At 34.7% G+C, this 14689-nt stretch overlaps 1 protein-coding gene across 6 annotated transcripts in view; it reads left to right on the forward strand.

The window, feature by feature from the left end:
- Positions 1–475: 475 nt before the first annotated feature.
- NOVA1 (NOVA alternative splicing regulator 1) overlaps positions 476–14689 on the forward strand; it is a 142098-nt gene continuing 127884 nt past the window's right edge. The window contains exons 1-2 of one of the 6 annotated variants that reach the window (XM_067738867.1): positions 476–1290; positions 3027–3170. In XM_067738867.1, coding sequence (XP_067594968.1) covers positions 1155–1290; positions 3027–3170 — 280 coding nt within the window. In that variant the 5' untranslated portion in view covers positions 476–1154. Of the gene's footprint in view, positions 1291–1707; positions 2003–3026; positions 3171–9936; positions 10049–14689 lie in introns of those variants that run through there. The other 5 variants (XM_067738858.1, XM_067738918.1, XM_067738885.1 and 2 more) reach the window with 5 other exon arrangements.

Genomic DNA, 14689 nt, shown 5'->3' on the forward strand with positions numbered 1-14689 from the left:
GGAAGGGGCCTGAAGAGCCTTTCTCACGTTTCCATATTATTGGCTGGCACGGCTGTCAGTAATATCTACTTCCCGCCTTCCAGCCTAGCGGGTTTCTTGGACCCCTCGGTTTCTGCGACTAGCCGCTTACGTTTGCCTGAGCCGTGTTGCCGGGGACCCGTGACCTTTCACCCCCTCCCTTCCCACAGGAGCGCCCCGGCCCCCGGCCCCGCCCCCGCCGCCGGCGCTCGCCCCCGCGCACGCTCTCAGCCCGCGCGCGCTCACTCCCGCGCAGACACGCACACTCTCGCCCCCCGCACTGGCCCCCCCCCGCCCCCGCCCCCGCAGGCTGAGACTTCGGCGTCGGGAGGCGGCGGCGCTGCTGAGAGGCAGGGACCCGAGCTCGAAGTGTGTGGGAGTCTGCGAACTCAACCCCTCACTACCCTCCCCTCGCAGCCATCCCCCTCCCTCCCCGCCAGCCCCCCCCCCCCCACAAGCGGGAGAAATAATGAGCGAGACCGGGCGGCAGCAGCAGCAGCAGCAGCAGCGCCGAGCAGCCCAGGCAACGGCAGAACCGCTCCGGCGGCGGCGGCAGCACCAGCAGCGGGAGCGAGCGCAGCGCTAGCGCGGCGCGGGGACCGCCGCGCTCCTTCCCGGCTCCTGCCCTCCTCCGCCGCTCGCTCTTCTCTCCGCGTCCCCCTCTTTCCCCTCCTCCTGCTCATTCACTCTTTCCCTCACTCTCCCCTCCTCCTCGGCTTCTCCCTGCGCCCCGCCAGCCCTCGCGCTCTCCCACTCCCTCTGCCCGTCCTCCCCGCTCCCCTCCTCCCGCTCATTCACTCGCCCCTCTCCCTTCTCCACTCTCTCCCCCTCTCTCCTTTCTTCTCCTTCTTTCACCCTCCGTCTCTCACACCCCCTCCATTCCCCTGTCTCCTTTCTGACACTGCACTGCAGCTGCTCCTCAGCCCTGCCCCCTCCCCAGTGAGAACAAACCAGCAACATTGCTTTTTTTTCCTAAAGAGATTTCTATTGATCCGATTAAAAAAAACAAAAACAAAACAACCTTAAGAAACCCCAAAAGCAAAAAAAAAAAAAAAAAAAAAAGCAAAAAAAAGAAAAGAAAAAGCCAAAACAAAAGGGAGAACCTTCTCCCCGTAGAAGCGGCAGGAACTGCAAACATGATGGCGGCAGCTCCCATCCAGCAGAACGGGACCCACACTGGGGTTCCCATAGACCTGGACCCGCCGGACTCGCGGAAAAGGCCGCTGGAAGCCCCCCCTGAAGCCGGCAGCACCAAGAGGACCAATACGGGCGGTGGGTATCGCTTCCACCTCCCCGCTGGCCCCATCCCCCGCCGCCCGCCCCTGCCTCCCTCCCTCCCGCCGCCCTCCCTCCCTCCCTCCCGCGGCCCGGACACCTCCAGCCCGAACCCGGCGGCTCCCGCGCCCTGCCTCGCGCCCCCTCCCCTGCACCTGCCCCGCATCTCGCCGGCCCCGACACATTTCCATTTCTATGTTTATCATTCATCAAAATGGCGACCGGTTTTTCGGAATAGACCTATCTTTCCATTTAATCGGTTGAAAGGCTGACCATTTAAATATCCTAGACCTGGGCAAGGGGGTCCGTTAAGGAGGAGGAGGATGACCCCGAGTGAGGTGATGGCCGCCCGAAGATGCGCGCTGCATTTAACAGTCTGATTAAATAAATAAATAAATGGCACTTGGGTAGCGGAGAGCAAATGATTGGGGCACCGGAGAGTTTTGCTCTCTTCATCCCCTTGGTTTGGGCCACAAGTAGTATGCAAAATCTGGAAGAGTGCATACTCTTACCGCACTTACATTGTCGGTGCAAATATTTCACTGATTTGTCTTCAGGGGTGTGCATACGAGGGTGGGGGTGTCTGGTACTCTGACTTGTTAGTTAACATCCTGCGCTTCTTGGGAAGATGAGTTTTAACGGGACCGGTATCGCTTCTTCATTTGCACTGGAGTCATCTTAACAATGCACCCAATGCATCGAGGCAGAGGTGAATTTATCTACAGCACGTACATTAGAGACGGATGGGGGTCTTGCGAATGGCACACTCGAAAAATTTGGAACGTTCATTCACATAAGGAAGCTGGATTTACTGGGATGTTTCCTATTTAAGACATGATCAGTTTGACGGAAATTAAAGTTTATGGAGTTGGGTTTATTTTTTTAAAACATTTCAATCTTTCTTGGTTAATCTACCCCCTTCGTTTTAATAATTGTGATTCTTTTGGGGAAGGAACATTATCTGGTCACTTTTAAGTGTATTTGATGTAAATGACTCCTAAGCTTTTTAGTATTGGCAAAATTCTTCTTAAGGTCCTTTAATTAATGAGCTTAAACGAGATCATAGTAGACTAAGGAGTGCTAAAGAAATACTCCAGGATTAGTGAGATTTGGCAGTCCACATCACTTTGAGTTATTTCCTGGCAATTATTGAAGGCTTGGAATACACCCTACAGTTTGGGTGGATTATTTGGTAGGAGAATGGTTGTTTTGCATACTTTAGGTAGGATATAGGCAATGGCTAATTGTAGTCCTTATGTGTTTGCTCATGTTAAACAAATATAGCTCATCACTATTTACTGTCTTTTTATTTATTTATTTTGCAATATGTTAAGGTTTGTCATGGTGTAAATCTCTGAAGTTTTGTTAAAGGGTCAGTTCATTTTGTTTTACCATAGTAACTACAGATAGAATTGGAAGACTTCCATGTTTGGAATAACAACTGGAATTTAGTCATCAGTTTCTACAGTGCTGCAAAATAATAGAACATGTTTAGATTTTAATTCCAAGTTTGAAAGTATAAATTCTACAGAATGGGAAACATTTCGTACATATTTATTTTTCAGTGTAATTGGCTTATTTTCGTTCTTTAAAAAAAAAAAAAAATTAACCCCATATTTCCTGCAGCTGTATGCCCAATGTTTTAATCGCTCTTTTTCTCTCTTGAGGGTGGAGGGAGGATACAAAGTTTAAAATTATTGTGTTAACGAAGTATATTTCCTTGCATTTTTCAGAAGACGGCCAGTATTTTCTAAAGGTTCTCATACCTAGTTATGCTGCTGGATCTATAATTGGGAAGGGAGGACAGACAATTGTTCAGTTGCAAAAAGAAACTGGAGCCACCATCAAGCTGTCTAAGTCCAAAGATTTTTACCCAGGTAGGTGCAATGGTGAAGAGATTGTTTGATAAATCCCCAAGGAAATAAAAGATCTACCTGTGTTGTGTGCTGTATTGAAAAAATTCTTAATAGTGTAGACTGTTTATTTATTTGATGTATTAGAGTATTTGTGGAAAAATTTTAAGAGTATTTTCACTCTTGGTTATGTTTTGTTTCTGTAATTGATATTCTGTATGATGTAGACCAATTTTGAGATGAATCTTCTGGGTATTTCTAAATACTTCTTTCTAATTAGGGAAAAAAACTCTAAAATTTAAAGATAGAAACCTAGACAGCTGGCATCAGGAAATAGGGTTCTTCTGAAGTTTTCAGAAATAATTGTAATGACAATTAGACTAGAGTGAATTCAGAAGAGTGGGTAGAAAGGCTTCTTAAAGAATGGACCATTTACTTTCTAAATCCATTATGTACCTCTTTCTGCTTCATTGCTTTGTTTGTTGGCCCTGGAGTGAAGAGGACAAGTGCTGCCTCTTCAGATTTTTAAAATATTGTGTTTTTAATATAACTGTGACAAGGAAATATATTATTATGTAAGAAGTAAAATAATGCTTCAAAATTTGTGTTACTTAAGAGCTGTATTAAGAGCTGTATTTGATCAGAATATATTAACAGTTTGTGTGGTACTGTAGGTACTGTAACCCAGTGGAATATGGCAAGTTTCCTAGGTGGTATAATTTTTTTTTTATAACTTTTCAGTGTGTTTTTTAAATTTAAACTGTTTATAGTACTATGCATTTATCTTTATCTTTTTAAAATCATTTTGCTACTTAATATATGGATTTTAAGTTTAATAGTGTATCTCCTAGATAAAACATTAATTGATTTGCTTTTACCTACATGTAGCTTCTGCAGTTTTTTTTTGGTTATTTCATATTTATGGCCATAAAAAATATTTATTCAGTGCTGAGGGGACCAACACTGCTTATTTTTTTTCTTGGTAGGAAAGAAAAGCTGATTTGCTTTCAGTGATCTAATTCAGTAAGAGTTCTTTAGTACAGCAAAGACATCTGGTATGAATGTAAGCAAAACATTTGGAGGATTTCTTTTTCATAGCCAATCGCTTGGTGGTAGAAAGTGGACCACTGTACTGCATAAGAGGGTTTTAGAATGGTTGGAACTGTCATTTAGTTATGTAAATTAAATGTAGTATGTTTGGTAAACATTACATTTATTAAACTAAGGTGTAATCTATTAGATATGTCCTACGAAAGTTTGTTTTCTGTGAGTGTAGTTTTGTAGATGGCTTTCCTTGTCTCTGAAACTTTCCTTATGCATTAAGAAAGTTTGCCGACATATTCACATTCTTATATTTAAAAGGTATGTTATGATGAAAAAAATGTGGAATTGTGAAAATCCTTAGTGCAAATAAAAGCATTCAAAAGAGCTTGATTGCAGAATTAATAATGTTATAGTTCTAGGAAAAGAGCTGCAATGGTAAATTAAATTCACTGTCAATAGATGAAAATGAAATAGCTTTTTTTGCATTATACATGAGGGTATCAGATGTGCAGGGATGTTACAGAAAATTGGTGTTTATCAAGGATATTCCAAATAGTAAATTAAATGCCTTTTCATTTGAATATAGTGTATTTTCAGTGGGTTGGAAAGGGTGCAACTAGAATTAGATCTTTTGTTTTTAGTCCACAGTTGTGTATTTTTTTCTTATTACATTGAAATTGCTTATTTTATTTATAGTTCTGAGGCATGTTATTCATATAGAGCAAGAATATCCGTTGGAAAAAATGGAAAACTGGAATGCGTTGAATAAAATTTTGTGTGTGTAGTGACGTAACCTGATCAAATGTGAGTTGAAATGTCTGGATAAAAGAAGGCTTATACTCTGCCTGTAACAGGTGGAAACCAGTCACAAACTATGGAATCAATTGTAAGGATAAAAAAAGCCCTGTAATTTATAAGAAGCTTTAATAATTCTGAACACTTTGTATGTAAATACAATTTTAGCTAGGTTATTACCTGTTCAGACAGATACATCTCTCTTCTGACAGACTTTAATAGTCTTTCTGTTCATACTTGACCATAAGCCTGTGGAATTATCTGAGGTCCTGGTATTCTTCAACATAGCAGCCTCTGAGCTACTTTCAACTTCTCTTGCTCAGATATATTTAAGGGATACTTACCTTGCTCATCTCAAATGAACTAAATTATAAAGCTGTGATTTATACTGCCTAGTTATGAGGACTTTCTTGTAGGATTATGCAGTAATTAAAGTCCTTTTTTGTGTGTTTCATATATGTACTTATGACTCATATTCCATTACAATGAATATGCCCGATGTTTATTTCATGAAGCATTTTTCTGTTTCTTATTTGTAAGACAGAATATTTGGGGATAAGTGCACTTCAGTTGTATAACTTAATGGATTTTCTCAAATACCTAAGCTTTAAAACAATGCAATTGTTTTCAGAAGGTTCACTTAAAATACTGGTGTATTTGAGAAAAACTTTCTTCAGGGTATATATTACAAAGTACAGACATTGCTTAAGTAAGCTCTTAAGCAACCTTGCTTTTCTGAATAATTTTTAATATTTATGGTTGAGATGAAGAAAATAGTTTTTGCACATTAATTGGTACGAATTTAGAATTTATAGAACTGTATATTACATTGTGTATTTTAGCATGTCATATAAAATAAAATAATTTGGGGAAATTGTATGATGAGGATTGTAAAGTGCATTTATCAATTACTGTAATCGGAAAAAAAGATCGATAAGTAGATTCATTTTTTTTGCTGTGTTGTGTAATTCATTTATCTATTACTAAAAATCTAAATCTTACAAAATACTAACTTATTACCTGTGGTTTATGAATATATCTTTTATTCTTACTTGATTAAAGAAACCTAATTTGATTTATTTATATATCCTTTTTATAAGTAGGTTACCCAAAGTTAATGCCTTTTAATTAAAAAACAGCTTTCTCATTTTGGGAAATACATTACTGTATGCATTTTCAGGATGGCAATAGGACAGTATTCTTTTATTCCTTTATTTGGCATCTGAAGATGTGTTTGGTTTTGTTAATAGATTGATTTTATCTGTTAAAATCATTTAATGAATGGTTCAGGTAGATAATTGGGAAAATTTATTGAATACATTATTCATTGGGGATAGTAAAGGATATATAAAATAAATATTTTCATGTATGCCTTAGATTTTAGAACATTTCATAGTGTACCTATTTTATTCCATTATATGACACTGGAGATATTCATTATATCAAACAGGAATTCTCTATAATCTTAGCATGTATTTGTGTGTGTTTTAAACTGTTTTCATACTTGTGGCTATAAAACTGGATCACATTTAATATAAATTATTTCCTTTTTTGGTCCTTAAATTAAAATTTGAGCTCATTATTCCTAGATTTATTGTATCTTAATTTATCACTATCCAACTTGGGTGATGCTTTTTTAAAAAATCACAAACTATTTATATGTGAAATCTTTAAAAATCATGAAAAAGCAGAATGTAAGTGAAATTTTCTTTTAGTGAAGGAAATACCCCACACTGCCTTAATTTTGACATGGGGAAAATTCAGTGGCCAATTTAACCATTAGGGTTGGGATTGTATAAGAATGATAATTCTTTTGGAAATAAGAGGAGTTTATGAAGTTTGGAATAGATCACTTTTGTCTACATTGTTGAAGGAAGAGTATTATTGTATTGGTAGTACAATGTGAATACTTTTGTTATAGCTTCTGAAAGTTGCAGTCTATACTCTTTTCTTTGATCTAAGTTGCTTTGCATCTTAGAAATTTGCTGGCATATATTTTAAGGCAAAATTAGCAGGTAAATATAATTGTAACAAGTAGAAAATGAAGTATAATTTCCAATATTGTTGAATTTAATAGGGTAGCTGTCATTACACTGTGCTATACCTTTGGTTTTAGTATTGTCAAAGAGTTGCTGACACTCTTGAGTTGTAATATTTATGTTTGTCATACTGCCTATGGTTGTGGGTTATTTTATGTTTTGTCTGTCTCTATCCTCAGTTGTGGGAGGAGCCATAAGCTTTCACTTATACATTAATATCTGTCTGAAAATTTGCTGCATTTTTAATACTTTATTTCTCATTTTAAGCAATGGGAAATCTCAGCACATGAAGGAATTAGCATAGCACAATCTATATTATAATTGTACTTTCCGAAAGTTATAATTTTTATACTTAACCCATGAAAGCAAATGTTTTGTGGTATGAAATTTTTTAGAAAGATTGAATTAGCATTAAAAATCTTAGCTATTCATTTTATTTGATTCTTTTTTTAATTTCATCTGGATGTTATATCTTCTATTATCGATTTAGTAAGTTATGGCTTTACAGTGTCAGTGTTTTCATGAATTATATAGCACAATGTCACTTTGAAATGTGCTATTTGAAGCCTTCTAGATTTTGGAAAAATAGCTCATTTAAAATTTGTGACATTTTAAGGTAATATAGTATGTCTAACAACATTGTCTTGCAAATATCACCCCCAAAGGATTTCAGGAATAGTTTAAAAATAGTGAGCACAGTTGGTGAAATAGTTCAATATTTATGTATTGAAGGTGTTTCGTATAATATACAAAGAGGAAAAACGATCTGTGTCTTGGGAACTCTAAGGAGTATGTGGTATCACTAAAAACCGAGCAAGAAACCACCAGTTAGAAACATGTCTTTTTATAGTTTGGTTCTTTTGTTTTGTTTTGCTCTGGCTTAAGATAATTAATTTTTGCTCTTAAATATTACAAATAGCATTCGCTGAACACACTTATGCCACTTGTTAACTAAAATTCAGCACCTAATAATTTTTTTTTTTTTTACTTAGAGTTTAGTCTCAGTTGTTTCCAGTTTAGTGGAGCTGTGTTTTAAAGGATAACTTTTATGAGCAAGTGCAGCTTTTCAGAATAAAATTGGGGGGGATGAGGGTGGGAGGTTTGTACTTGATTGCCATCTCATTTCCATCTTTGGATGAAGCTCTAGCATAAAGTTAAACAACATCTGCAGAGATCTGACTGACAAACATCTCTCTGGGACTCATCATTGCAGCCTGCAGCAGGTGCATTCAGCTTTGCAGTCTTTTCCAAAAAGAGGTTAGTTTGTTCTAACATTTATCGGTAGACCAGTGGAAGCAAGTGACTAGAAAGAAGAGGTTGGTTGTCACTTGTCCAGTGCTGGAATACTACAGGTAATTGGACTGGATTGGTGGGAACCATAGCAGTATGTGTCTCACATTGCATTGCAGCTGCTATGGAGCTTAATTAACCTGACCCTCAGAGACTGAAGTGTCACGGTATAAAATGTAACATGCAAGAAATGAAGCAGTACTTTTCAATACTTCCTGATGCTTGGATTGGTAAAATTTCTGTTTTCTTCATCCTATTCTTTAAAGATACGGCATCACATTTTCCATTTTTTATATGGAAGTATTTAAAACTAAAATGATTTCCATGAATCTGATAGAATCTACATGAAAAGGAGATAGGGGCTTTAGGTGTAGAAATAAAGAGAAAATAACCTTAAGTAGGAAGTATTTTAAGTTCGCTATTCCACAAGTATATTTTCAGATTATGAGTGAGTGGAAATAAGTGGAAGTACATTGTAGTTCTTTTTTTATTATCTTAGATTAACATTTATTTATTTATTTTTATAAGAGAAAGAACCTGTGTAAAATTCAGTTGTATCTTTTTAGCATGTTAGGGACTTTGACAGGCAAACTTTGCTGAGTGTTTTGACGTGTTCCAACACACAAGACAGGCATAGTATGTTAAAAATGTTTTTAGGATGCTTCAGCTTAATATAGGAGTGCTGTTGAAGTGGTTCTTTACCACAATTTATTATGAGTAAATTAAAATTTGATTAAATAAAAACTCTAAAAAAGTCAATAATTCATTTCTTTTGTTTTAAATTTTTTGATCTATTTGAAATACTGACAGTATGCTTCCATGACACATATAGAAGTTTCTTGTATGTTCTAATAGTGTTCCCAATTAATGTAGATGTCTCATCACAGTCCTGTTTATCAGTTGGCCTTTGAACGGAAAAAATGTCTTTAAATTAAATCTGGCAAAGTGCTATACTATTTTAAAATAATTCAGAATTTAAAAATATCATTTAGAGTCTTCGTGAAGCAGTTTTATTATTTTGACTTTTTTATTAGTTTTACTAAATTGAATTTTTTGGTATCCATTGACTACAACTTGTCAATTACCCAAGAGTAATTAAGTTTTGGAGTTTGCAGATTTTTTGTAATCTATATACTTTTATTGAAGGAATTTTTACCAGAGTGGCCAATAACTATTTGATTCTGAAGTTACTGTTTGTAAGAAAAAGCTTCTAAATTTTATCTTAATTAGATTATGAATAATAGGTAATTTATTGGTAATTATAGTAATTGTGGAAAATAAGATTAAAATAATCATCTCTAGAAGTGGAGAGAATCATTCCTCCACTTTTAAACATATTTCATTTTTCAATCAAGATTTTTCATTTTTGACATTGTGGAATGTTGTTTTCTTATTAATTCTCATCAATATAAAAATATTCTTTAAAATTACACATTTAAGAAGTTTTGATAAAGAAGATATTGAATAAGAATAAACATTTTGAGACTAGAAAATAGAAAGTAAAGATTACTATGTAACTAACAAACTTTTTGAGATATTTTCAACATTTGCTAAGTTTCAAACCACTATATGGATATCCTTTTCCATGACAAACTTGATCATGAAAACACATAATATCTGCACTCCATCATTGATCTTTTGCTGCTTCCTGCAGGGCCTGTCATAGCATCGTTGACAGGACCAGATGAAAAATGAAATCAGTATCTTGAGTTTTTTAACAGCAAAATGATTCAGGTAAGATTATTTGGTGTGGAAAATAAAACATTTTTTACCATTTTTATACTCATTTAATAATTGATATTTAAAATTAATATTTTTCTTATTTTAAGACCTGTTTTATGTCTTACTGATGTTCAGTATATTTGTCATATCCAATGAATTTTATTCTGAACTCAGTAATTTTTAAGTTTTAGACTGTAGTGTTTCTTACTTTCCTTGTGAAACTTAGCATACTTTTTGAAGCTTTGAAGAATAACTTTTCTTTCTCTTTGAAAGATTTTTGAGAACAGTTACACGATGAAGGCCCCATAATTTTATTGTAGGATAAATTTTCACACAACGAACTTACTAATTAAGAGTTCAAATCCTGCATTTCCTCTAGGATAGATATAATAAATGCTACTCTCAGTTTGATTGAATTTTTAGAAATCATTCTTACCTTGAAGAAAGTTGTCTTCATTTAAATTGTTAATAATTTGCTGCTCTAGTACTTAGATTGGGTGGTGACTTTATTTTAAGATTTAGTAGATAGAGGGAAGGACAGAAAAGAAGGAAAGGGGTAGTGCATTTTATTAACACAATAGTAGAGAATTCAGTATGTATTTTTGTTTTATGTTACTAAATATTTTTGAATAACTGCAGCTTTTCAATTTTGGTTATATCCATTCTTGAAATACTTGTTTTTGAAGGAATTATTGTTGGAAGCAGTTGAGCTTCTACTTGGAGACCTTTCGTTCACATACATAGTTTTAATTATTCTTTGTATAACTCCTGTGTTTTTAATTTTCTAAGACTAATTAATTTTTTTAAGTCAGAGAAGTACTTTTTTAAAAAAAATCTAGTTTCAGTCTTCACTCTGAAATCTGTCTGGAAGTTTTTCTCTTGTCAATATAAGTATTTATGAGCTGCTTCCTATGAGTCCAGGTGTCCTATGGTCATTATGACTTAGAAGTATTACGAAGGATCTTTTCTTTGTAAAGTAATATGGGTATGTTTTACTTCACCCTAAAATGTTGTGCTTTGATTGTTACTGTGTCCTTAAGTTTTGTTTAAAAATATTTTTTATATTGCATCTGTGATATCTGTCAATGATTTAGTGAGGACACTTAGGAGTATTGAAGAGGCTTTTTTTTTTCGTTTAAAGGGATTGGAAAAATAATGGAATTGTGGAACTAGATGAAAGAAATGGTGCTTAGGTGCGATCTCTTCCAGAATCTTCATTTAATAGTTGAGAAAACCAAGATACCAAGAGTGATATAGGCAAATAATTGTCCTGCAACTTTTAAATACGTTTTCTGAATTTGTGGTACAATTATAGTAGATACTTCATTCTCTTTTTATTTTGCTTTACTTTTTTTTTTTTTCCCTCCTCTTTTTGAATGTGCCTCTCTGAGGAAATAAGTCTTCACTTCTTCTCTCTCCTAGTTTTAAAATAAATACTCCTACCCCCACCCCCGCTTTTTTAAACTAAGTTGAAAGCACAGTAGGTATTTTACAGTAATTTTTGTTGTTGTTGATTTGCTACACTGAAAGGCCAAAGACAGGTACTCTTTATCATTACCATATGTTAAGAAACAAAGATATGGTAGATTATATTGCCCGGAATATAACCTGGTCATTTCTGTATTTTCATAATTGTACTGTTTGAAAATGGCAGTGTTCAGGGTTATTTGATTTCTACAGCTTTGTTACTTCATTTATGAAGTTTTTTTTTTTCCCTTCTTTTTTTCTTCCTTCCTTTGTTCCTTAGCTCAACTTTTTAATTTCTTCATTTTTGGTTAAACAGAGTATTGACATTGCTAAAAAAAATTATATAGACTTTCTAAGTCAAGTTCTGTTTTTGGGGATATGTATATTTTCCATATTTTTATGACATATAATTTCCTTAAGTATTGCATATTTGGCTAGGTATTCGTAACAGTTGGTTTTAAAAAGGCAGAGTATTATGATTAAGAAATAAGCATGAGCGTAATTGTAAGGCAATCTAAGTACAAATGAAGATATATAATAATTATTAATTTTAAAACATAATTATTTTCTCTTTTTTGTCTATCCATTTCATCAAATTGGTCCACTTCTCGGTTAATTAGAATTCTGATGCTCTTTGCGTTGCATTATAGGCTTAAGGGCTACTTTCTAACATAATTATAAAAATCACTTAATGTGATTTTGAAGATATTTTTCCTTCACGGATTTAAATTAAAACAAAAAAATTTGTCATAGTCTTTACTTACTACAGTTGAATAGTAGAATTAAGCTTCATTGATACGAAGGAATTTATGTCATCCTTCATGCCTGCTGTATGTTCAGCATATAGCCCAGTGCTTTAAACATCTGTGGCATTTGAAATATAAATGAATGAATGTGTGATTGAATGAATGACCAATCTGAGGCTTCATCTGTGAATGTGGTGGATATAGAAGGCAATCTGTAGTTTTTCATTATATTTCTAGTTTACTTCAGTGGGGGTGATATCAATACAATGAATGTAGAAGGCAATTCATCTTTAATTTTGTATTATATTTCTAGTTTACTTAGGGGTGTGTGTGTGTGGGTATATGTGTGAGTGAAACATCTGTATTTCGGATAAGTAAACTAATGAGTTCAAAATTCAAACAAACAAGGAAAGACCATAGAAGTGTTAAGACAAATATGGGCCAGGTCTTTCTTTCTTTCTTATGAAAGAAGAGTAGGATTTTGTTTTCTATTTAGCATGTTGTCCTGAAACTTTCAGAAAACTGAAAGCTAGTATTATGGAGAGTACTTAAAAGCCGTCTCCCAGATGAAGATCAATTTAAAAATACTCTGTCTTAAGAAACATGAGCTTAACTAATATTTATTAATAAAGTAATACAAAGTACCTATATTACAAGATTTGATAGTTATATCACATTACAGTTTACTTATTGCCACATGGCTACCTGTGCAGTAAGGAACAATCTACTGATGACTTTTCTTGAGATACCTTGAAAATCAAAGATTACTAACCACTAAATTGAGGTTACTTTATTAAAAATATGATTAGTAAATGTTTTGTTTTTAATATATTTTAATATCTCCTTCCTCACCTATAGTGGGGAAGTAAACATGTATAAATACATTAGGACTTTTAGAAGCTGGACTATTAAATTTTCTTATTTACTCAGGAGACGAGTATACCAACTATGTAGTAGATTGGAATTTATATGCTTTGAGCTTGACTAACTCAAATACTTTATTTGAAATTAATAGGAAAGTTATTGAATTTGGTTTTCTTCAAAGTTTTTTAAATACTTTTTAAACAGAATTTAGAGAAATGTATGAAATATTAGTGTTTATCTTGTATTAATACATTGTTTGATTTTCGCTGCAATAAACCAATGAAACTTCTAAGATTTAATAAGTATATTTAGTTTCAGGCTTAGTCCCTTACATTTTTATAAATTCGATTTATTTTTTAAAAAGCCGATGGAGAAAAAAAAAAGCTGATGGAGAATAATGGGTTAAAATAACTCTAAGTGTTTACTTGGCTGCTTCCCCTGCCCTTCTCTGCCACCATGGCCAGATTTTAACATTCTGATGGACATTTATGCGTTCCCTTTGGGGTTAGAACGAGATATACAGTTTTCTGAAGTTCTTACTCTCAAGCAAGGGAGCAATAAGAAACAATAAAGATAAATACCTGGTTATAATGAAATTTGATAATTGTATAATGATAGAATTATGTCTTGAAGTTGAAACTGCCTGTGTCAGTGGCAAGATCTTGAGAGAAGAGGATATACTTCAAAAAAGACTTCAAGGAGGAGCTGACAGAGTTTTGAGGGTTGAATTTTAATTTGCTTGGTGCACAAGAGTGGAAGGTCATTTGAAGCAGAGACAATATATATATCCATGGAGTTATGAAAAATTCCTGGTATATGCAGGGGTCCAAAAGTAGTTTGGTATTACTGGGATACAAAGTAGATATTGCTGTGGGCAGAGAGTGGGAGTAGGGAGATACTATCGATATTTGTACAGATAAGAGAAAATGTATTAAAAATGTAAAAGAAAAGAGTTTGATGGAAATATATTTAATTTGGAGACATTCAATAGGAAGAAATATTTTAAAGAAAAAGTACATTTGTTATGTCTATAAGATGAATGACAGTGGTACTGTAATTAAAATATATGTATTTGTATAAATATAAATAGTGATACTTGTACCTTGGAGGAAGGATTGCCCTAGTTATCTAAAAACAGAGTTAAATAGTAGATTGGGGAGTCTGGCTTTCTGCCTCGGTTATATAAGTAGAATTAAAGAGAAGACTAATTTGTTTAGAAAGAAAGGAGAAAACTACTAGAGATAAAAGAAATGTTAAATATGAAAGCTATCTTTTTATTAAGCAACTATGTGCTGAGGGTAGGAAAAAAAAAAGTGTGGAACCTAGTGAATGAAAATGTCAGTGAGGAATGTTTTGCTGTATTCAGGAAAGCTCTGGAGATAGAAATCCGTTTTTGACATTTGTTCACTCTTATATAACCTGTTGTCTATGCAGGTGCATTTAAAGTTAATGACTCAAATGGTTTCTTTTACTAGTTTGCCTTTGATTAATAGCTGTTTAGAATCATACATCTGATAAAAATTTTCTCATTCCTTAAATTATGAGTATGTAGGCCTAGTTTCTAGCTCTCTTGGTA

The sequence above is a fragment of the Pseudorca crassidens genome, chromosome 1, assembly GCF_039906515.1.
Source record: "Pseudorca crassidens isolate mPseCra1 chromosome 1, mPseCra1.hap1, whole genome shotgun sequence".
NCBI classification, from domain to species: Eukaryota; Metazoa; Chordata; class Mammalia; order Artiodactyla; family Delphinidae; genus Pseudorca; species Pseudorca crassidens.